The sequence below is a fragment of the Bos mutus genome, chromosome 8 (assembly GCF_027580195.1).
Source record: "Bos mutus isolate GX-2022 chromosome 8, NWIPB_WYAK_1.1, whole genome shotgun sequence".
Classification (NCBI taxonomy): Eukaryota; Metazoa; Chordata; class Mammalia; order Artiodactyla; family Bovidae; genus Bos; species Bos mutus.
Window position 1 is genome coordinate 43,776,384 of NC_091624.1, and position 24,778 is coordinate 43,801,161.

Here is a 24,778-nt window from a genome sequence, read left to right on the forward strand (position 1 = left end):
TCATTCTTTTACAAGTGGTTGACCAGATTACCCAGCACCACTTGTTAAAGAGATTGTCTTTAATCCATTGTATATTCTTGCCTCCTTTGTCGAAGATAAGGTGTCTATATGTGCGTGGATTTATCTCTGGGCTTTCTATTTTATTCCATTGATCAATATTTCTGTCTTTGTGCCAGTACCATACTGTCTTGATAACTGTGGCTTTGTAGTAGAGCCTGAAGTCAGGTAGGTTGATTCCTCCAGTTCCATTCTTCTTTCTCAAGATCGCTTTGGCTATTCGAGGTTTTTTGTATTTCCATACAAATTGTGAAATTATTTGTTCTAGCTCCGTGAAGAATACTGTTGGTAGCTTGATAGGGATTGCGTTGAATCTATAAATTGCTTTGGGTAGTATACTCATTTTCACTATATTGATTCTTCCAATCCATGAACATGGTATATTTCTCCATCTATTAGTGTCCTCTTTGATTTCTTTCACCAGTGTTTTATAGTTTTCTATATATAGGTCTTTAGTTTCTTTAGGTAGATATATTCCTAAGTATTTTATTCTTTCCGTTGCAATGGTGAATGGAATTGTTTCCTTAATTTCTCTTTCTGTTTTCTCATTATTAGTGTATAGGAATGCAAGGGATTTCTGTGTGTTGATTTTATATCCTGCAACTTTACTGTAGTCATTGGGACGGCCCAGAGGGATGGTATGGGGAGGGAGGAGGGAGGAGGGTTCGGGATGGGGAACACATGTATACCTGTGGCGGATTCATTTTGATATTTGGCAAAACTAATACAATTATGTAAAGTTTAAAAATAAAATAAAATTGGAAGAAAAAAAAATAAAAATAAAAATAAAAAAAAGAAAGAAACATCAGTAGTATATTATATTGCATTATATTTTACCATTTTTCAAGATACTTTATTTATATATATATATGTGTGTGTGTGTGGATTTGAGAATGTGAATATGTATGGGGATTTGTATGTATCTGAAAAGCCTATCATTAATCATGTAGCTTTAATTATGTGTCATGGTTTTGATTCTTTTTTTTTTTTTGATTGGAGTAATTCTCTAGTATATTCTTCAGATGGGATGCTTGATTAATATTTAATCTCAATCTTTCCTTGTTATCCAAAATATCTTTTATAACCTTGTCAGATAAATTATATAGTAGATGCTTGAGCTTCAATCATTCTTCTTAGCAGTATAGCTATATCATTATATCATTTTTATTCTGTTGTTGCAAATGAAAAATTGGATGCTGATACCAATACTATTATTTTTATTGCAGCAAATTCTGCCTGGAACGTTTGGAAGACTTTTCTCTATGGTTTTGTAATTCAGGGCTTTTCCCAGAACTTCTGCAAATGTGTGTCTATTCTCATTAGGATGAATAAGTCCTTTCAATATGCAACTCAGCTTTTCCTTTGGTTAAGAGAAATTTTTTAATACATAATCTTTGTCTTTGCTTTTAATTCTCTTTTTGGATCTCCAATTATTCATACTAAGTGTTTTAGATCTAACTTCCAAGTCCCTTTTATTTTCCCTCCTAATTTCTGCTTCTTAATCTTTTTGCTTATGGCATGATACTCCATGTCACTTTTAAGGAAAATCAGTGATGATTCTCTTCTTTAGATCATCCAGTGACATTTTGAAAAGTCATATTAACTCCCAGAGTTTATGTTTGTATCTGTATGTGTGATTGTATTAAAATATCCTTGAGTGCCAAGTTTTATCCTAGTTTTCTGTCTTCTTCAATAGCTCTAAATTGATGTGGAAATTTTATTTGTTGTTTTTTCTTTTTGCCCCATTCCCACTCTTACTTTTAGATTCTCTTACTGGTGGCATCATCATTTACTTATATATTTATTGGGATGGCTTGTTGGAACTCCATGGCTGGAGATGTTGTACGATATACAAGTCCTGACACTCTGGACAGGGCCACTTCTCTGCCCCTGTAGTCAGCAGCAGACCTGCAGGCAGACTGTCTGACTTCTTATGAAGCATAGGAAGAGGTCTCTCACCCTTGCCTTCACCATGGTAGGAAGGATATGACCCAATGATCCAGCCCTTTATCAGCTTCAGAAGGAGCAGAGAGAATGGGGATCATCAGGTGGAGCAATTTTGACCTTCCCTATGGAAGTCTTGAGTTCTCTGAAAGGCAAGCTTTCCCCAGGATCCACAGGCTTCACACACCACCCAAGACTCTGCTATGTCCTCCTCCAGCTGCTGCTGCTGCTACGTCACTTCAGTCATGTCTGACTCTGTGTGACCCCATGGACAGCAGCCCACCAGGCTCCTCTGTCCATGGAATTCTCTAGGCAAGAGTACTGGAGTGGGTTGCCATTTCCTTCTCCAATGTCCTCCTCCAGTCCAGGGGGCAAATCCTCACCTCTGCTCTCTTATTCACACTTGCCTGCCCTCTTCTGCCTGCTGGGCTGGCCCTACAGATCCTGGGTTTAGGGGTACAAGTATGTTGAATTGAGAGTAGAAACAAGTCTTACAGTCCTATGTCTACACAAAGTCAGCATTCAAATTAATAGAACTGTGCTTAGAAACACAGTGTGAATCTGTGTTCCCTATTAGCTGACTCCTGAAATCCCATCCTTAAGGATCCTTCCTTTTGGCTCAAATATCTTCCCTTTAAAGTGCAAAGAAAAAAAAAGTGGAGGAAACCTTAGGGAAAACTTAATGCATATTAAAAATTTACATATTAGGATGAAAATGTTTGATCAACCCTTAGCTTGAGAACACAGGCATCAACAAGAAGTAAGGGTAAAACAGGTGCACCTTCAAGGTAGGGTAAGGAGGGGACAGGAAAGTGGTTTGAGTGTGAATGTGAAGCAAAGAAAAGTTTAGGAAAGAGTGTGATAAGGGCTGAGAATAAAGTTCATTTCCACTGTAATTTTGAGTAAACCCCCTTAAATCACTTTGAATGGAAACAGATTTAATCTATTTTTTCTCTTAAAAAATGTCTATGGTACAAAATCTTGAGAGCAGTATCAGATTTCCAACAATTCAGGACATAAACATTCTCAACTGTCTCAGGTGTTGCTAGTGTTGCCTTTAAAATATATTGCCAAGGCCATGCATTCTAACACAAGAGATGATTTCTGGTTTTGTGAGGAACAAGCATGTTGATGAAAGGTCCACAAGGAAGGGAAGGAGCAAAGAACTGAGGTGTGTGTGAAGAGCTTTCTGCTACCCACAATGAGCAGTGCTTCTGAAAGGCACTGGCAGTAAATAGTGGAATAGCAAAAAGAGTATTTCCAAGATTCCCTAAGGCTCTCATCTGCAAGCAAGTATCAGGAAAAATGAGTTGTCCATAGAATTCAATGAAGAGCATCAGAAAGTGTAAATACATAGTTAAGTGAATACTGACTGTTGAAACAACAGCAGTAATAATATCTTAAGTAAAAAATAATATCCATAAGTGAAGTACATGACAACAATGGCAAAAAGGGTGGAAGAGGAAGTAAAATGGGAATAAAAATAAGGTTTTTATGTAGTTTGGGAAGTGTACATTCAAAGTAGAATGTAATAAATCAAGTATGAGTAATCTTTTGAGTAACTGCTAAATTATGAAGCTGATACCGAAGATTAACAGGCCCAAACAGGAAGTAATTCAGCTTCACATTAATATGAGAATAAATAAACTGGTATATTCATGCAACAAAAGACTATCAAGCAAAAAAGCTAGTGAACCATGACTACATGCAACAAATGTTAAAAAAACATTTTGGCAAATGGAATTGGCTAAACTGAATATAAATATCAAGCTGCTATTTATTTTGGACTTGATGAAACAACAGTGAACATACTTTATTCTAAATAAATGACATGATTAGAAAATGATGCTAAGTAGAATTTTCAGTCTATCTTTTGAACAGTTCATCATTGGAGGGACCTGATTTTCAGAGTCAGCAACAAGTGACTTATTCTCCCTTCCCTGCACCCCACTTCCACCACACCAAACTATTGCTGGCACTTGCAGCCAATACCCAGGAAGAAATCAGGGGTGATTTGAAACTCCGAGCACTTTAACAAGCACTCCCAGAAGGTATTTCCTGGAATAATTGTTGTTTAGTCACTAAATCGTGTCTGACTCTTTGCAACACCATGGACTACAGCCCACCAGGCTCCTTTGTCCATGGATTTTCCTAGCAAGAATACTGGAGTGGGTTGTCATTTCCTGCTCCAGGGGATCTTCCCAGCGCAAGGATAGAACCCTCATCTCCTGTTTGGCAGGTGGATTCTTTAGCACTGAGCCTCCCTGGGAAGCCCAATTGGAAGAATAGTCTTTAGTAAACTAAGAAGACTCTTCCTGTAATAACATTTGAGTAGTCTTTCACATAACAAAGAAACATTGTCAGCATTCTACATGTTTGCTGCTTTCAGCTCATCAGTCCTTCTCTAAATCGTGAGTAGGTTCATGTAGCCTCTCCTTGATATACCCTTACTCCAATTCAGAGGTCCAAGTTCTTCCCTCTCTGTTTTCCATAAAATCCTATTCTTGAATAAACTCATTCATACAATAGAAGAAATGTCCAGTTATAACTCAGTGTTTCCAACTCTCCAGGGACATGTGCAGAAAATGCATTATTAGCAAAAGAAATAAATCTCTAATGGATTTTTTATTATTCAGATATAATTCACATCTCATAAATTTCACCCTTTTAAAGTGTACAGTTCAGTGGGTTTTTTACAGTTATAAAACTATTCCCAGTATGTAACTGCAGAATCTATAACCCCCAAAGAAATCCTGTACGTATTAGTGGTCACTCCTCACTCCTACCTGCCCCCAGTCCCTGGTAAATCTAAACTGCTTTCTGTTTCTATGGATTTAACTATTCTGGACATTTCATATAGAAGAAGTCATACAATATGTAATCTTTTGTGTTTATCTTCTTTCATTTAGCGTAATGTTTTCAAGGTTCATCCATATGGTCCCATGTATGAGTACTTCGTTACTTTTCATGGGCTAGCATTCCATTGTACACAACTTTTGTTTGTTCCTCAGTTGATAGACACTGGAGTTGTTTCCAATTTTTAATTCTTATGAATAACACTTCTCTGAAGACTCATGTACACTTTTTGTATGTGGATATATATTTTTCAATTTCTTTGGGTATTTACCTGTGAGTGGGATTTCTGGGTCACTTGGCAACTGTGTTTAAAGTTTTAGGAAACTGCCAAACTGTTTTTCCCCAGCAGCTGCACACTTTTACATTCTCATCAGCAATGCACAAGAGTTCCAATTTCTCCATATCCTCTATGACACTTGTTACTGTCTGTCTTTATGATCACAGCCATCTTATTGGGTGTGAAACAGTGTGTGCGTGCTTAGTCGATTCAGTTGTGTCTGTGTCTTTGTGACCCTATGGACTGTAGCCCACCAGGCTCCTCTGTCCCCGGGATTCTCCATGCAAGAATACTGGAGTGGGTTACCAGCCCTCCTCCAGGGGATCTTCCCAACCAAGGGACAGAACCCGTGTCTCCTGCATTGCAGGTGGATTCTTCACTGCTGAGCCACCACGGAAGGTCGTGAAATGATATCTTGTGGTTTTGGCTTGCATTTAGTTGATGACTAGTTATTCTAAACATTTTTTGCTCATCATTTGTGTGTCTTCTTTTAAAAACCATCTACCCAGAACCTTTGGTCATTTTTAAACTAGTTTACCTATTTTTTTATTGTTTAGTTATAGTTCTTTATATATTCTCTATAAAAGTCTCTTATCAGATACATGATTGGCAAATATTTTTCCTCATTTTGTGGGTTGTCTTTTTACTTTCTTGATAGTGTCCTTTGAATTACAGAAGTTTTAATTTTAATGAGGTCCAATTTATATATTTTTATTTGCTGCTTATGCTTTTGAGAAACTTTGATCTAACCCAAGGCTTTTGAAAAACCTTCTCTAAGAAATCATTGCCTAATCCAAGGTTACAAAGACTTACAGTTATGTTTCGCTCTAAGAATTTTATAATTTTAGCTACAAAGTTAGGTCTATCATCCATTTTGAGTTAATTTTTGTGTATGGGGTTAGGTACGGGTCCTACCTCACTTTTTAAACTTGGGGATATCCAGCTGGGCCAGCACCATTTGTCGAAGAGACTATTTTTTTTTTCCCTCTACTGAATGGCCTTGGCACCAATGTTAAAAGTCAGTGGACCATAAATACATAGCTTTACTTCTTGACTGTTGATCTAGTCCACTAATCATTATGTATCTCTTAGCTCAGCTGGTAAAGAATCCGCCTGCAATGCGGGAGACCTGGATTCGATCCCTGGGTTGGGAAGATCCCCTGGAGAAGGGAAAGGCTACCCACTCCAATATTCTGGCCTGGAGAATTCCATGGGCTGTATAGTCTATGTGGTCGCAAAGAGTCGGACACGATTGAGTGACTTTCACTTTCACTCAAGCCAATACCACATAGTTTTGATTGCTGTGGCCTTGTACTAAGTTTTGAAGTCATGAAGGATGAGACCTCCATCTTCATCCTTCCTCTCAAGATTGTTTTGGCTACTTGGAACTCTTTCATTTCTATGTGAATTCTGGAATCAACTTTTCAATTTCTGTAGAAAAGGCCATTTGGATTTGGATAGGAGTCTGTAGGTAAACTTGGGGAGCACTGCCGTCTTCAGTTCAGTTCAGTTCAGTCGCTCAGTTGTGTCTGACTCTTTGCAACCCCATGAATTGCAGCACACCAGGCCTCCCTCTCCATCACCAACTCCTGGAGTTCACCCAAACTCATGTCCATTGAGTCGGTGATGCCATCCAGCCATCTCATCCTCTGTCATCCCCTTCTCCTCCTGTCCCCAATCCCTCCCACCATCAGGGTCTTTTCCAATGAGTCAACTCTTCGCATCAGGTGGCCAAAGTATTGGAGTTTCAGCTTTATCATCAGTCCTTCCAATGAACACCCACCCAAGACTGATCTCCTTTAGGACAGACTGGTTGGATCTCCCTGCAGTCCAAAGGACTCTCAAGAGTCTTCTCCAACACCACAGTTCAAAAGCATCAATTCTTCAATACTCAGCTTTCTTCACAGTCCAACTTTCGCATCCATACATGACCACTGGAAAAACCATAGCCTTGACTAGATGGACCTTTGTTGGCAAAGTAATGTCTCTGCTTTTGAATATGCTATCTAGGTTGGTCATAACTTTCCTTCCAAGGAGTAAGCGTCTTTTAATTTCATGGCTGCAATCATCATCTACAGTGATTTTGGAGCCTCCAAAAATAAAGTCTGCCACTGTTTCCACTGTTTCCCCATCTATTTGCCATGAAGTGATGGGACCAGATGCCATGATCTTCGTTTTCTCAATGTTGAGCTTTAAGCCAACTTTTTCACTCTCCTCTTTCACTTTCATTATGAGGCTTTAGTTCCTCTTCACTCTCTGCCATAAGGGTGGTGTCATCTGCATATCTGAGGTTATTGATATTTCTCCTGGCAATCTTGATTCCACCTTGTGCTTCTTCCAGCCCAGCATTTCTCATGATGTACTCTGCATATAAGTTAAATAAGCAGGGTGACAATATACAGCCTTGATGTACTCCTTTTCCTATTTGGAACCAGTCTGTTGTTCCATGTCCAGTTCTAACTGTTGCTTCCTGACCTGCATACAGGTTTCTCAAGAGGCAGGTCTATCTTTGTTCATGACTGCCATCTTAGCAACACGGAATCTTTTAATGCATGAACGCAGATATATTTCTATTTATGTAACTCTTGCATAATTCCTTCCAACAATATTTTATGGGTTTCATTGTACATGTCTTGTACTTCTTTTGTTAAAGTTACTTCAAAGTATTTGCTTCTTTTTAATGCTATTGTAAATAGAATTTATATTTCATTCATTTTATCCTTGTATTAGTCATTGCTACTATATAGAAATACAATAAATTCTTGTGTGTTGATCTTGTATCTTTGCCAAAACTATTTATTAGTTCTAATAGCTTTTTCCATGGAGATCATGTCCTTTACAAATACAGATAATTTTACTTCCTTTTTTATCTGGATATTTTTTGCTCTTTTCCTTGCCTAGTAGCCCTCATTCAAATCTGCACGACAGTTTTGAACAAAAATTCTAAGAGTGGACATCCTTATCTCATTACTGATCTTAGGGAAAGACTTCCATTATTTCACCATAGCTGTGTGGGTTTGCAGATGCCTTTTTTACACATGAGGAAGTTCCTTTCATTCCCAGTTTGTTCAGTGTTTTTACTATGAAAGCATACTGGATTTTTTTCAAATGCTTTTTCTGTGTCTATTGAGGTGATCATGTGTTTTTTGTCCTTAGCTCTATTAATATAGTGAATTACATTGATTTTTATCTGTTGTGCCAACCTTAAATTCCTGGAAGAAATCTTACTTGGTCATGGCATATAATAATTTTTATATATTATTACATTAGACTTGCTAATACTTTGCTGAGCATTTTTGCATTTACATTCATATTCCTGAAATTTTATAAACTCTTTGTGTCTTTCTACATAAATTTCTTCTAAATGAGATAAATTCTTAGGGAGAGTATAGGAAAGACTAATACATGTCACATAAGTCAAGGGAATTTTAATATCTAAACTCTAGTTTCTCCATGCAGATCTCAGTAGGTAATTTCCATGAATTATTTATTACCCAATTATCATATATGGAGTTCCATTTCCACATACAGTCCTTCAGTGGATTTCTTTTCCCACTCAGATAATTGGCCTACTAAAGTTCATTCACATGACTATATTGATTTGAACTGTATTCTCCCCTAGGAAAAGACAGGAAGATATATCTTTAGTTTGTTTTGTTTTGATATTTGAGGTTTGCTATTTTGGCTGTTTTGTTTTTTTTTTTAATGCTCACAACCCAAAATGAATAGAATATCAATTATACAAAATCTTCAGAGAAATAAAAAGTAGCAAAAATGCTAGGGTACCTTACTTGGTATTTTAAAGTTCTCATACTTTGGGATTATAAGTCCTATCAGTGTCAAAACTACACAAAACACTAGAAATTCAAAGATGTACACTTAAAGTAGGATTATACTGAAATTATTTTATAGTAACTGGGAAAACTTAACCTGATTGGTCATTACTAATACAATCATTGAAGAATGGAAAGAACGTAGGGGCTGTTAATCAGAAGTCACTTTCAAAGCATTTTTCAAAACTCACTAGGGAAAACAATAATAATAACTAACTAGATTAGTTAATCATTAAACACTATCTTATTGTTTATATTTTGTATTATATCACAAGTGCTTTGAGGGCAGGTACAGTATGTGTTTTGCTATGAGGCATTCAAAATGTCCAGTGAAATACAAGCACATACTAGGAACCACCAAACATTTCAGAATGGATAAATCCACGAGCCAAAATAGCTAACAAGAAATACTGAGGTCACACTCTATGTAGGGCTTTCTATGTTGCTTCTTTTACTTAATGTCAATGTTGTACATGGAAATAAATATAGTTTTCTATTGTCTTTAATAGCTATATACTTTTGCGTTAAACAGAATCTTAATGATTTTGAGAATTATGTATGTTAAGGACATTTTATTATCTTGTGTTACAGAATTTTAATTATTCTTTTGTATTACAAAATTTTGACCACTTTATTGTTTTTGGTCCCTTAACCTTATTTATATTTTTCTTTATAGATGTTATTAAATCTCATGCTGTAATTTTAAACTTTTTAATTTAATAATTCCTGATTTTTTAAAACATGTTTGGAATGACTTTTCTCCTCTACAAGATTGTAAAAATACCTCCACAAAAAAAAATAAGTACTAGATATCTCATCATAGTGTGGGACAACTTTCCGGAGAAATTAATAGTTCCTTATTAACCAATCTGTTGGTCTATTTTACTATGTTAGCGAAGTGAAGTTCTACCTTCTTGCCAAATCCGAACACAAAACTGTAGTCTTATTCTCAGTAACTGATTTTGAGAGTGGTAGAAGAACAGAAGCCAACCGAAGATAAAGTTATCCAAAACATGAAAAGTTTTATTAGCCTTTGATCAAGATACATACCTCTAGGTACAGATGAAATGAATATTTATAATTTTATTAGATTCAATTGCTTCAGGCTATAAACTTCATTGCTGAGTTTCAACTTTAATTTTTATGGCCTGAGAGAGATGCATTTGAATATATCATCCTTGAATAAAAACATTAACACCTTCAATTCCATGCTACTGTTCTCTATATATTAAATCACAGGAAAATAAAAATTCATATAACAAAACCTGTTCTACTTTTTAATTAAAACGAACCTTTTCATATAATACAGTTTAGTAATTAAGTTGGTTTCCATAATCTATTGCCTATTTCTTTATAGATCAGACATTTGAACCTAATTTGCCTTTAAAATACTCCTTTGTCAATTTCATACCTACTGATGGCAACTTTCTACTTGGGGACATGGGCATCTCTGAACATGCCTCATTTCTCCTGTTGGATGCTGTAGTCACTGAGGGCATGGAATTGTGTGTGATGTGTTTGTTTTGACCATATCTGTTCTTTGGGCTGGGAAAAGAGTACACACAGACTTCTCTACAGCGGCGGAGGGATCAGATCTAGGTGCAGACAGGACAATTATTCCACCCACAGCTTGTACCCACTTGACAGAAATGCAGCTATGAGGCTTGCACATCTTTTGAAAGTAAAAGTGTTAGTTGCTCAGTTGTGTCTGACTCTGTGACTCCAAGACTATAGCCAGGCTCCTCTGTCCATGGAATTCTCCAGGCAAGAATACTGGAGTGGGTAGGCATTCCTTTCTGCAGGGGATTTTCCCGACCCAGGGATCCAACTGAGGTTTCCCACGATGCAGGCAGAGTCTTTACCAGCTGAGCTGCCAGTGAAGCCCCTTGCAAACATTTTAGGTGATCGATTACTTACTTTTCTCAAACCAAGGATCAATAGGGCCAGAGAGTAGAGCTCAAAATCAGATAAAAAGGGAGCAAATTGTTCTCCATTTGAATATTAAAAATAATTATGTTAGGCTGACAACCAAAGAGAGGGTTTTATCTCCCTGTTCTCTAAAACTCAAGGTGGTCTTTGAGCTTTTAGGAATTTCATAATCTCTATTTAAACATATATTATCATTCTCATGGGCAAAAGTTGAGAGAGCAGTTATTCTTTTGAATTGTTTTTCCCATTCTTTTTTTTTGGGGGGGGTCGTTTTTGTTTGCTTTCCCATTCTTTTAAAATTATGTCACTATTTAAACAGAATAAAAAATCTACTAATATCATGAAAACAAAGATGTCAGAAGTGCCTGGTAAACATCCAAATGACACATTAGAGAGTGGAATACTCACCTCTACAATAGGCTATGATAGGTATAAACATCTCCCAGCATTCAATGGGAAACAAATATTTTCATTTTCATTTCTGTGTTAATTACAGCACCACTATCCCACATGTGGGGAGTGTGAAGAATAATGAACCACAGGAAAAGATATCCAGCACAAGCTGCCTGTCTATCAAATACATTATCAAGGCCAGACAGATTCTATAGCCACCTTTAAGGGATGACTACAGTGCAGGACCATCACCACTTCAGCATAAAGTTGTTATTCACCATACCAAGCTAAAACTATATTCTTACCCTTCTTCATTGGCTTAATCAGCCATTTTAACAGCTGGGCTTTTTAACAGTTAGGCTGTAGTATCTAAAACTTACACTTTTGTTATTACCATTTACAAGAGCACCCTTGGAAAGCACTAGGATTCATAACATTTCCTCTGTCTGAAAAATTAGAAGTCATCGTTTTATTGTCCATCTGTTTGAAAGATGTGATAGTTTTAATAGTTACTATGCTTCTCGACATATTTGGAACATCCATTCATGTGCCTTCTCTAACATTCTCAAGTTTGTGATGTACTATACATACATGTAGCGTAGAAGAAATGACCAAAAGAATCAATGCATAAATGACTGAACACCTAGTAAGTTTCCATCGATTATTTAGGACAAAACAAAATTATATGAATAACAAGTAGTAGAGAAGGAATAATAAATGTGCCATGGAGAATTTCCCCTAGATAACATTTAAATATCAATAAATAATATAGTTTATAAATAATCAAAAAGAAAAGAAATACCTTTCAATATTTGTTTTTATTTCAATGTAATTCTCAGTGAAAGGGGGGAAAAAAGGCATCAGGGTTTTGACATTTAAATAGTAAAGTATGCTTTTACTTTGGCAGTTTTATGGAGAATAACTAGCAGCCATAAAGGACAAGACGTCTATGGGATATTTAGGGTGTGATTTTCCAAGAGGAGCTGAGAGTAATGAAAACATTTCACCTCAGCCCACAGGCAAGGCAGGGCCCAGGCCACAGTTCTAATCTTATTTGTTTGCTAAGAGTAGCTTTTTCTTAAGGCTAAGTCTAGATTTATCATTAAAATGATTTCTGCATTTGACCCCTGATTACTAAAGAGTTTGTGAACTTGCTATCTGCTTTGATTTTGTCTTTCCTGAATTGTTAGAAAAATGCAAAGTTTCATTATGCTTGATTGCTAAGTGGGAGGGTAAGTGTGGAGGCAGTTTTCAAGGAACGCTCCTGTTTAACTCACAAGCAGCACTTAGTCGTGATTATATGTGCACTCAGACAAGAGTGCAAGCTTCTACCTTGATTGTCACTCACTGGGAAATCATGAATATGTCAAGGAGCTTCTTTCAGCATGATGAATGCTTCCCATATTTGCAACTTAACACTTCTGATCTCAATCATAGGGTGGTAGGGGGAGAGGGGCCCTTTCTTCCACTTACCTAAAACTGTCCCCAACATAAGGGACTTGACAGCATTGAATTCTGTCCCTGAAGACAGGATGACTTGTCTCCTTGCATTCTGGTTAACCTATTAAATGTTCCACAAGATGTAAACATCAAAATGGCAAGCAATTTTGATAAAAGGATGGGAATCAAAGGAAAATCAAGAAAAATGATAAAAATAATCCATATGTTCAAGCTATCATAAAGGTTAAAAGAGAAAAGTATTTTATAAACAACTTCTATAGCACCTCAAATTCCACTCCACTCCATCCTTTTCCCCTACATTTGTCTTCATGATTTAAGTATCATAATTGGTACAGTGCTCAAAAGAGATGCAAGAGCTACTTTGAACCTCAAAGTTTTTACTTATTTAGAGGAAATTTATAACATGAGCAGAAAAAAAATGTATTATTCATACAGATTCAATATAAAAGATTACTCTTCAAAACCCAGCGACAATGCATAATTTAAAGACTCCACTGTTTTTCAAAATGTAGTTCCACTTTAAGCAATATCTTGCTTTTTATTGTGTGTTTAAATTTCAGTAGCATTTGTTCTTTTGTAATCCAATGGGAATAGGTTCCCATTGGAATATCTCCAGTAGTCCCTATGAAAAACTAGGCAATATTTCCCAATCAAATGAAGTGAAACCAGTGAGGAAAGTGTGGTGTTTTAAAAGGTCAAATATTAATAAAACCTTTTGACAGTCTCTTGATAAACTAACATTGCTAAATGAAATAAAACACCTTGACTACATTTCCTATCCTAGACTTATGGAAGGACAGTGCCGAATGTGTATTTCTTTTATTAGGATTTATCAAATTTTGGCTTTAAGTTATACGTTCTGAGCATCATGATTTTGATTACTGTTGCTGTTGTTGAATTTACGACCTTACCTCTACAAACATCACTGCTGCTTCTCTGTTAATCCTCACATGGTGAAGCTGCCCATCAGCCAAGTTTTTAAAACCAAAGTTAAAAACATCAGGTTCTCGGTGTCTGTCTAGTTTATACCTGATCTGCAAACTTCCTAAAGAAGAGAAAAATGACATTTTAACTAAAATAGAATTTTATAAAAACTGGCAATGCAGGTCCTAACACACATTAAAAAAAATTAATACAGTTTGAATCTATGGAGCCTTTACTTGAGTGCATACAGTCACTTTTCCCAGACTAGCAATTATTTATGTGCTGTTCTGGGGCCAAATTCAGAATCCAATTACACAGTCTTAAAAGTCAAGACCAAACAGTCTTTTTCCAAGTTCTTCCATTTTCCTGAACCAGAGGAAAAAGTCCAAGTTAAGCATATGAAAACACCAAGTGAGGCTTGAAGTTAATTATTCATGTGGTATTCGTATTATTAAATGGTAAAACCTCAAGCAATTTTGTATTAACTTTCAGTTTCTACAAGCATAACTTCTTTTAATGTGACTTACTTTAATGCATTTTAATGTATCACTGACATTTACATTATTTTTTTGCACAACCAGAAATATTTTCTAACGTTTCTACCATAATCAAGAAATAGCAAAAAGAGAAAAGTGAGTGATTTGCTACAATATTCAAATTGCCCAATCGACACACTGCTCTTCTTCACAGATGCACTCTCCACCCGTCCCTACGGTATCACCTATAATAGATTCTATTAGTCAGTGATTGTAGAAATCTTTTCCAGAAGTTTCTCCCTTTATTCTCCATGAGAAAGGGTTAAAGCTTAGTTTTGTTCTCTAATGGGAGAGTGTTAGTTCTGCACGTTTCCTGGTGACCATGGGTTAGGGAACACTCATTCTACTTTTCTTTACACGTGGATAGGGCATGGGGGCTTCCCAGGTGGTACAAGTGGTAAAGAACCCGCCTGCCAGCGCAGGAGAAATGACAGACTCTCGTTTGATCCCTGGGTTGGGAAAATCCTCTGGAGGAGGGCATGGCAACCCACCCCAGTATTCTTGCATGGAGAATCCCAGGGACAGAGAAGCCTGGAGGGCTGGAATCCACAGGGTCACAGAGTCGGACATGACTGAAGTAACTTAGCACGCACGCAGGCAACAGGGCATGACTGACTTCCCAACCACTGATGGGTAAAGAACAATCACATTTATCTGATGCTCAAGGAAATTGGGTTTGATATGATTTAATACACTTCATGATTTCATTTCCAAGGAGGAGGAAATATTTTCTATATATAAAATGAGAAACCGTCTTTCAAAATGAACAGTGTTGTTGCTGTTCAGTCTCTCAATCGTGTCTGACACTGTGACACCACAGACTGCAGCATGCCAGGCTTCCCTATCCATCACCATCTCTCAGAGTTTGCTCAAACTCAGGTCCAGTGAATAGGTGATGCCATCCAACCATCTCATACTCTGTCATCCCCTTCTCCGCCTGCTTTCAATTTTTCCCAGCATCAGTGTCTTTTCCAATGAGTCAGCTCTTTGCATCAGGTGGCCAAAGTATTGGAGCTTCAGTTTCAGCATCAGTCTTTCCAATGAATAGTCAGGGTTGATTTTCTTTAGGACTGACTGGTTTGATCTCTTTTCTCTCCAAGGGACCCTCAAGAGTTTTCTCCAGCACCATAGTATGAAAACATCAATTCTTTGGCTGTCAGCCTTCTTTATTATACAATTCTCACATATGTTATTGTTGTTCAGTCACTCAGTCACTCTTTGTGACCCCCATGGACAGCAGCACACCAGGCTTCCCTGTCTTTCACTATATCTGGAGTTTGCTTAAACTCATGTCCATTGAGTTGGTGATGCCATCTAATCATCTCATCCTCTGTCATCCCCTTCTCCTCTTGCCCTCAATCTTTCCCAGCACCCGGGTCATTTCCAGTGAGTCAGCTCTTCACATCAGGTGGCCAAAGTATTGGAACGTCAGCTTCAGAATCAGTCCTTCCAATGAATATTCAGGGTTGATTTCTTTTAGGATTGACTGGTTTGATCTCCTTGCTGCCAAAAGGATTCTGAAGTCTTCTTGAACACCACAGTTCAAAAACATCAATTCTTTGGCACTCAGCCTTCTTCATGGTCCAACTCTCACATCCATACATGACTACTGAAAAACCATAGCTTTGATAATACTGACCTTTGTCAACAAAGTAATGTCTCTGCTTTTTAATATGCTGTCTAGGTTTGTCATAGCTTTTCTTCCAAGGAGCAAGCGTCTTTTAATTTCATGGCTGTAGTCACCATCTGCAGTGATTTTGGAGCCCAGGAAAATAAAGTCTGTCACTGTTTCCACTGTTTCCCCATTTATTTGCCATGACATGATGGGACTGGATGCCATGATCTTCCTTTTTTGATTGTTGAGTTTTAAGTCAGCTTTTTCACTCTCCTCTTTAACTTTCATCAAGAAGCCCTTTAGTTCCTCTTCACTTTCTGCCATAAGGATGCTCATCTGCATATCTGAGGTTATTGATATTTCTTCCAGCAATCTTGATTCCAGTTTGTGCTTCATCCAGCCCAGCATTTCACATGATGTACTTTGCATATAAGTGAAACATGACAATATACAGCCTTGATATACTCCTTTGCCCAATTTTGAACCAGTCCATTGTTCCATGTGCAGTTCTAACTGTTGCTTCTTGAATTGCATACAGATTTCTCAGGAGGCAGGTAAAGTGGTCTGGCATTCCCATCTGTTTAAGAATTTTCCACAGTTTGTTGTGATCCACACAGACAAAGGCTTTAGTGTAGTCAATGAAGCAAAAGTAGATGTTTTTCTGGAACTTTCTTGCTTTGTCATGTTCCAATGGATGTTGGCAATTTGACCTCTGGTTGCTCTGCCTTTTCTAAATCCAGCTTGAACATCTGGAAGTTCATGGTTCAGGTGCTGCTAAAACCTCACTTGAAGAATTTTGAGCATGACTTTGCTAGAACATGAAAGAAGTGCAATTGTGTGGTAGTCTGAACATTCTTTGGCATTGCCTTTGTTTGGGATTGGAATGAAAACTGACCTTTTCCAGTCCTGTGGCCACTGCTGAGTTTTCCAAATTTTCTGGCATACTGAGTGCAGCATTTTAATAGCATCATCTTTTAGGACTTGAAATAACTCAGCTGGAATTTCATCACCTCCACTAACTTTGTTCATAGTGATGCTTTCTAAAGCCCACTTGACTTCACATTCTGGCTCTAGGTGAGTGGGATTTCTGGCTCTAGGTGAGTGATCACATCATTGTTTTCTGGGTCATTAAGATCTTTTTTGTATAGTTCTTCTGTGTATCCTTGCCAACTCTTCTTAATCTCTTCTGCTTCTGATAGGTCCCTACCATTTCTGTCTTTTATTGTGCCCATCTTTGCATGAAATATTCCCTTAGTATCTATAATTTTCTTGAAAAAGTCTATAGTCTTTCCCATTCTATTGTTTTCCTCTATTTTTTTTTGCATTGTTCACTTAGAATAGATTTCTTCTCTCTCCTTGCTATTCTTTGGAACTCTGCATTCAGATGAGTATATCTTTCCTTTTCTCCTTTGCCTTTCATTTCTCTTCTTTTCTCACCTATTTGTAAGGCTTCCTCAGACAACCATTTTGCCTTTTTGCATTTCTTTTTTTTTTTGAAGATGGTTTTGATCACCACCTCCTGTACAATGTTATGAACCTTCATCCATAGTTCTTCAGGCACTCTGTCTATCAGATCTAATCCCTTGAATCTATTTTTCACTTCCACTGTATACTCATAAGGGATTTGATTTAGGTCATGCCTTAATGACCTAATGGTTTTCCCTACGTTTTTCAATTTAAATCTGAATTTGGCAATAAGGAGTTCATGATCTGAGCCACAGTCAGGTCCTGGTCTTGTTTTTTCTGACTGTATAGAGCTTCTCCATCTTTGGCTGCAAAGAATATAGTCAATCTGATTTTGGTATTGACCATCTGGTGATGTCCATGTGTAGAGTCATCTCTTGTGTTGCTGCATATCCTTACAGTGAAACTAATTATTTAATTTCAGAAGGCAAGACTCCCTCACCCCACTGCCATCTATACAGTATGTTCTCATTAGTTCTATCTTATACATAGTATCAACCATGTATATAAGTCAATTTCAACCTCCCAGTTTTTCCCACCCCCACCCTTTCCCTCTTGGTAACCATGCAATTGTTCTCTGCATTTATGTCTCTATTTGCAAATAGTATTATCTGTATGCTTTTCTAGATTTCACATATATGCATTAATGTACAGAATTTGTTTTTCTCTTTCTGACTTACTTCACTCTGTATGACACTCTCTAGGTCCATCCACATCTCTACAAATGACCCAATTTTGTTGCTTTTTATGGTTGAGTAATTTTTTTTGCATATCTGCTTTGCATCTTCTTTATCCATTCTTCTGTTGATGGACCATAATTCAAAAAGATATGTGTATCCCAATGTTCACAGCAGCACTATCTACAATAGCCAGGACATGGACACCACCCAAGTCAGTCTTCTTGTTCTTAAAGTAAAGACACTCACCGTTTGGGGCAAGGATAACTGAAAGGTATTCCTCATAGAATGAGCTCACATAGAGCAGTAAGCTGGGTGTCCCTGTGGTCCGGAAGCTCAGTGTGGCCATTTCTCCTGTCAATGTCAAATCCTCATGAAATAAAGCTGCGAAGGAGCTGGAGTTCTTGCTAAAGGTATCATTGTAATGGTCCTGAAAATTGTAGATCACCGAGGAGCCAGCTCCAAAATAGGCAGAAATGTCTGGAATGGCAAGCAATTTTGATTGTATTAGCAATATATAAGTGCACGTGTCTTATTATGTATATTTCTATATATGCAAAGAATATTTCTAATCCTCAAATATCTCAAAAGGGAAAAATAATAATGTCATGCTCTGCTGGGTATTTTTTAGTTTAGTATTATTTGTTTTTATTTTGGCTGTGACACATGGCTTGCAGTATCTCAGTTCCCTGATCAGAGATTGGACCCGGGCCATAGCAGTGAAACCGCCAAATCCTAACCACTAGGCCACCAGGGACCTCCTCCTTTGCTGTTTTTTAATAAAAAAAAAATTAAGATGAAAAATAATAAAGCTTAAATAAAGAGATAATCCCTCCATATCCCATAACCCAGAATTGAGTAATAGTATTTTATTATTGCCTCAAAAATGCAAAATTAAATGTCCAGTGTAAATGCACGTTAAAGTTTACTGCTTTCCTCAAGGAGACCTCACTGATGCCCCTATGATCTACTAGAAGTAGTCATAGCCTTGTTAAGAATACAAGCTTAACTCCTCCCAAGGGAAATGGAGGCATTTGGGATAGAAACAATTCTATTTCAGCTAATCACAGAGAACTGCCTTATCTTTTCATTACAGAGTCAAATACCAGAGGCATCTTCATGGACTTCTCATGCTCCAGCCTTTCCCTGTTCCTTGGGCACACTCACCGTTCTCGCAGAATGGCCCGTCATATGCAGAGACGGTGCAGTCACACGTGATCCCTCTGCGCTTTTCTCTGCACCTCCCTCCATTGTGACACAGATGGCCATATGTGCTACAGTGTCCTGGACACCCTGGCTCCACTCCTGGGGTCATCATGGCTCTTTCTTCCAGATTCAGGGCCAGCCCGTTCAATCGCAGAGACCGAATGCACCCCAGGAAGCCTCTCTGTCGGCTTGCGGTTCCACCTACAAGGGAAACACTGCAAATGCAAACGCGTTCCTCTGTGTCTTATTCAAGATTTCATCTTCATGCTGAACTGAGGCCATATCTCTGGTCGCTGCTCAGTCATCATGTCCGACTCTGTGACCCCGTGGACTGTAGCCCACCAGGCTCCTCTATCCATGTCCATGGGATTCTCCAGGCAAGAACACTGGCATGGGTTGCTATGCTCTCCTTCAGGGGATCTTCCTGACCCAGGGATCAAACTTGGATCTCCTGCATCCCGTGAATTGCAGGTAGATTCTTTACCTCTGAGCCACCAGGGAAGCCCCATATAGATAATGACAAAAAAGTCATTGCTCAAAGTTTTATGAACAAATACAATTCTGAAAACATAGTCTGTGATCAAATGTTAAGAATCATCAAATGGCACTGAGTTAAAAGCATTAATGAAAATATTTTTTAAGGTGAACTTGGTAATATTTATTCTAAATAATTTAGAAGGACTTACATTTTTACATTTGTTCCTCTCTTAAAGGACAAAATGAAGACCAATGATCCTTTTAAAGTTTAAATTTATAAACAATGACATGTATAATAAAGGTTATATAGTTAAAAATCTTTGCAATGTAATATGTATTACAAATGTGTGGTACATAAATTTGTACATGTATTTTATATGTATTAAAATTTTTGTAAAATAAAATAAAATTTTTGTATAATAGATGTATTACAAATTTATGTATTCAATTGATCAAAAAGTTCATTTAAGATTTATTGTAACATCTTATAGAAAAAGTCAAATGAACTTTTTGGCCAACCCTATATATTGTGTGTGTGTTATATAATGCTAATTCTTACTTAGATGAGCTCTGAATAATAAAGCTGTGAAAAAGAACTGAGAAGAGACCAAAGAAAGAGAAGGCAGAAGAGGTAAAACCAAATCTAGGACCTCAGGCCTTTCACACTCCATCCTGGAAGCTCTGAGGTTAGGTGGTATAACATCAAGCAAATAATATATATCTCCTTATTTTTATATCATTTATCATGTGAACATAATAAATATGGGAGCACAGGAGTCATCTGAAGTGCCTGCTAAAAACAGATTTTGGATTTATTCCCAAAGATCCTGATTCACTGAATTTTCAACCAACACCTCAGGATTTAGAAACATTGCCATAATGAAAACACTAGCTCTAGGTAGGTTTCCATTCAAACTTTGTTCCTAGAAGTTCTGTTAATTAATCCTCAGAACTTAAATCAGAAAATAGAACTGTTTAGTTTGATTCACAATTTGATAACTTTCAGGGACGCCTCCTCGACTCAGTGAGAACTAACTGTGCTTGAAGCTGAGTTTAATGGTGCTATGGGCTACACCACACATTCACACACACACACACACACACACACACACACACAAATTCATTCAATAACATCCGTTCCTGAACATTGTAGTAGGTAAATTCTGGCAAAGCAGACTCTGTGCTAATTTGTGATTTACATCAATTTTTAATTGGACTGTGTCCTTATTTACTTTAAAATACGTGAGATCAGACCAAGTGAGAGCTACTTCGTTAATCTGCTTAGTTTCCAAATTAGAATAGAGTTGTCTAAAAAGCAATGTAGCAAAACTTATTCCTCCCTTTGGGAAAAACAAACAATAATAAAGACTAAGCAAGTAAATTAGAGGGAAGACTTCCACTACCCAGAGTGTTTATCTTTAAAGAAGGGACAGCAGAATAATGAGTCCACTCTGGTTCTAAACATGAAGCTTGCAATGAGAGCAGCAGAGAGGGAATAGGGTGGAGAGGAACCAGGCGCTGGGCTGGATTAAATACTGCTGTGCAGAGTCACATGAGGCTGCTTCTGTCGGACTGGCCTCTTACCATCTGATTTTGGGGGGACATTGGAGGATTTTGTCCCAATTACAAGTCTGATTCTCTAACTTCACTAAAAAGTGAAATGAGAGAAATGGATAGAAAAATGCTAATTTTTTAAATAAACAGAGTTAACTGAAACAAACATAAATCATCTATGATATTGAGTGCAAGCCTGGGAATCAGTCCAACAGGGGGTTTGGATTTCCCTTCCAGTTGGGTTTCTGTGATCAAGTCCCTTGATCTCTCTGACCCTCCATGATCTCATCTGTAAATTGGGTATAATAATCTGTGGCCCAGTGGTAAAGAATCCACTTGTCATTGCAGAAAATGCAAGAGATGTGAGTTCAGTTTCTGGGTCAGAAAGATCCCTTGGAGTAGAAAATGGCAACCCACTCCAGTATTCTTGCCTGGAGAATCCCATGGACAGAGGAGCCTGGTGGGTTACAGTCCATGGGGTTGTAAAGAATCGGACATGACTGAGCCATTGAGTCACATAATCTATGGCAGAGATACTCATATTAAATGAGTTCTTGGTACACAGTGTCTGTGTGGCTGAACCTTACTGGCTCTTTTTTCTTTATTGGCTCCATCTTAGCCCTGCAACCCCATCCCGCCCCCCTCTTTTTGGATGACTGATCTTTAGCCTACTCACAAGGAAAGCATCCCAGCCAGATATTTCCCTACCGACCTTTACCCTTGCCTTCACCTTATATGAAAACTGGAAGTGTCTTTTGCTGATGCAGGTGATCATGAGATCTCCATGGGGGCAGAAAAATCCTAGGACTGGGCCATGCATCCTCTCACTGGTAGTCAGATTCTATTTTTAGCTTTGCCCCTTCAGATTCCCCCAGGATCCCTTTCCATGGCACAAGATGCCACTGTGAATGCCTCTGGCTCATCATCCCCTGGATGTAATTTACCCAGAGCTAACATCAGAACTGTACTTTACGGAGTTGCCTGCATTGAGTTGCAGTCTCAAAGTTCCTTTTCAGTTCATAACACTTTTTCTTTTTAATTTACCTTTTAATTGGAGGATAATTTCTTTATAACGTTGTGTTGATTTCTGCTGCACAACAGTGTGAATCAGTCATAATTATATATATATACATATATCTTCCCTGGTGGCTCAGACAGTAGAGTGTCTGCCTACAATGAGGGAGACCTGGGTTCAATCCCTGGGTCAGGAAGATCTCCTGGAGAAGGAAATGCAACCCACTCCAGTATTCTTGCCTGGAAAAATCCCATGGATAGAGGAACCTGGTTAGGCTACAGTCAATGGGGTCACAAAGAGTTGGACACGACTGAGTGACTTCACTCACTCACTTCACTCATATATGTGTGTGTGTATATTTCCCCTCGCTCTTAAGACTCCCTCCCACCCCTCATCCCACCTCTCTAGGTAATCACAGAATCACAGAGCACCAGGCTGGGCTCAAACAAGTATCATATATTAATGCATATGTATTGAATCTAGAAAAATAATGTTGATGAACCTATCTGAGGGAAAGAATGGAGACGCGACGTAGAGAACGAACTTATGGACACAGTGGGAGGAGAGAGTTATAGAGGATTTTATTCAGTATCTCCTTCTCCCACCAGTGCCTATAGTAGTTGTGGCAGCTGTTATCATCACTACTCTTGTAGCTGCGATCTCCTCTTGGTGTGTCTTTGCACTCAGAGCACAGTACAGTTAGAAGCCGCCAGCAGCACTCACCCACGAAAAGCTGGCTGTTGAGCTGCAAGCGGGCATGCCCATCAGCTGGGGCAGGTTGGGTCTTGCGAGGGTGCTGACCCACTTGGAGGGACGCTTCTTTAACGTTCCGGTCTGCCTTCACGTGGTGCCACCGATTGTCATTAAAGGCAGTGGGAGACTGCACCGTGATCTCACAGGGCCCATTCCCCACATCAAAGGAAAAGGTTACTTCTGTTGGGGCTGGAAATAAAAATATGAGAGATGCCCGAGTTCATTCACAGGAGGGAAAATTCAGTCTTGAGTAGATCTGAAAAAACCACCATGACGTGCTCCTTATGAAAGAAGACATACAAGGGATGCAGACAGATGTCAGTCTGAGTTGGTTGGGGAGGGGTTGGGGTGGAGAATAAACCTGTATCCTGAAAAAAGGAAGGTGAAGCTGATTTTAATGTATTTCTCCCCAGAGTTTACTGTTCATCCTGCTAAGCCCTAAGCAATAGAGATATTTACCTACAGAAGCAAAACTAATATTTTATCTGACTTTATACATAGAAGTGATTTTATTTAAAAGCGATTTAAACCTTTATGAAGTTTTAAAAGCACTAGGTAAATTTTGGATAGCAAGACATTAAGTTTTGTCTACATATATATAAACAATGTGTTTAGTCAATTAAATCATATAATGTTGTGATTTAATAAGAAGTTATTTGACCAGTTTGGTTTAATACCCTTTTTGCACATAGAATTAAGACAACAAGGAACTGTTCAGACTGTTGTGTGTTTCAGAAATTACTGTTTTACTTTCCACTTAGTATTTAAGAAAAAATATAATTGACAAAGGAAGCATGTCAGTGTATTAGGAATTAGGTTACCACCAAGGTTATTGTTAATTACTGAGTACCCCAGTGGCTTTGTGCAGGGTGGACAACTCACCTCGCAGCTCTAGCCTGATGAAGTCTGTGATTCCCAGGTTCTCTAAAAACACCCCTGAAGAGGCTGTGGTTTTAAAAAAGAAAGACACGTCAGCACTAAGCTCTCCTCGGAACGTGGGGAAATGAAGGTATGAAGTCTCAGTATTGAAGGAAGCTGAATTCCAAAATGAATCTGTTTACAAAAGAAAAAAAAAAAGACAATGACATTAGCAGTAAAATACAACAAATAACAATTGCCTTTTATATTTCTAGCATTTTTACCGTTCGATGCATTATTTATCCATTCAAAGCATTATTTATCCATACAAGCCTTCTTATGGGAGTTCTTCTGAACATGTGGCCATGAGATGAATGTCTAAATAGTGATTCTTTTGAGGATTAAGAATATGGACACAGCTGCAAGTGAGTGGATGGATAATCACTTTGATAAAGGCCTGTTTTTTGTTGTTGTTGTTGTTGTTCTCTTTGTTTAACTAAATTATCATAGAGTAAAATTGACTTTTTAGGGTTTTACAGTTATATAAAGTTTACAGACTTTTACTGTTCTATGAATTTTAACACATGCATGGATTTGTGTAACCATCATCAAAACCAGAATAAAGAACAGTCCATCACCCCCAAAAACCTCTCTCTTGCTATTTCTTTATAGTCACACCCTCTGCCCACCCCTCAGCCTGGCAGTCATGAACTAGTCTCTGTATTACAGTTTTACCTTTCCCAAATAACATATAAACGGAGTCAAGCAGTATGCAATAACATAAAGCCTTTGAGATTCATTTGAGATGCTGCATGTCAACATCTAGTCTTTTTTTGCTGCTCTGTAGTTATTCTATCACATGAATGTGCCATAGTTTATTTATCCATATTTAAGAACACTAAAGTTGTTTCCAAATTTGGTCAATTACAAATAGAACTACTCTAAAAAT

At 37.8% G+C, this 24,778-nt stretch overlaps 1 protein-coding gene across 2 annotated transcripts in view; it reads right to left on the bottom strand.

Annotated features, from left to right (window-relative positions):
• Positions 1 to 24,778, bottom strand: part of LOC102267253 (contactin-associated protein-like 3) — a 237,709-nt gene that overhangs the window by 13,675 nt on the left and 199,256 nt on the right. For both annotated transcript variants that reach the window (XM_070375524.1, XM_070375523.1), the window contains exons 16-21: positions 23,854 to 24,024; positions 22,942 to 23,160; positions 19,134 to 19,373; positions 18,216 to 18,446; positions 13,662 to 13,795; positions 12,763 to 12,850 (exon numbers count right to left, since the gene is read on the bottom strand). In XM_070375524.1, coding sequence (XP_070231625.1) covers positions 12,763 to 12,850; positions 13,662 to 13,795; positions 18,216 to 18,446; positions 19,134 to 19,373; positions 22,942 to 23,160; positions 23,854 to 24,024 — 1,083 coding nt within the window. The remainder of the gene's footprint in view (positions 1 to 12,762; positions 12,851 to 13,661; positions 13,796 to 18,215; positions 18,447 to 19,133; positions 19,374 to 22,941; positions 23,161 to 23,853; positions 24,025 to 24,778) is intronic.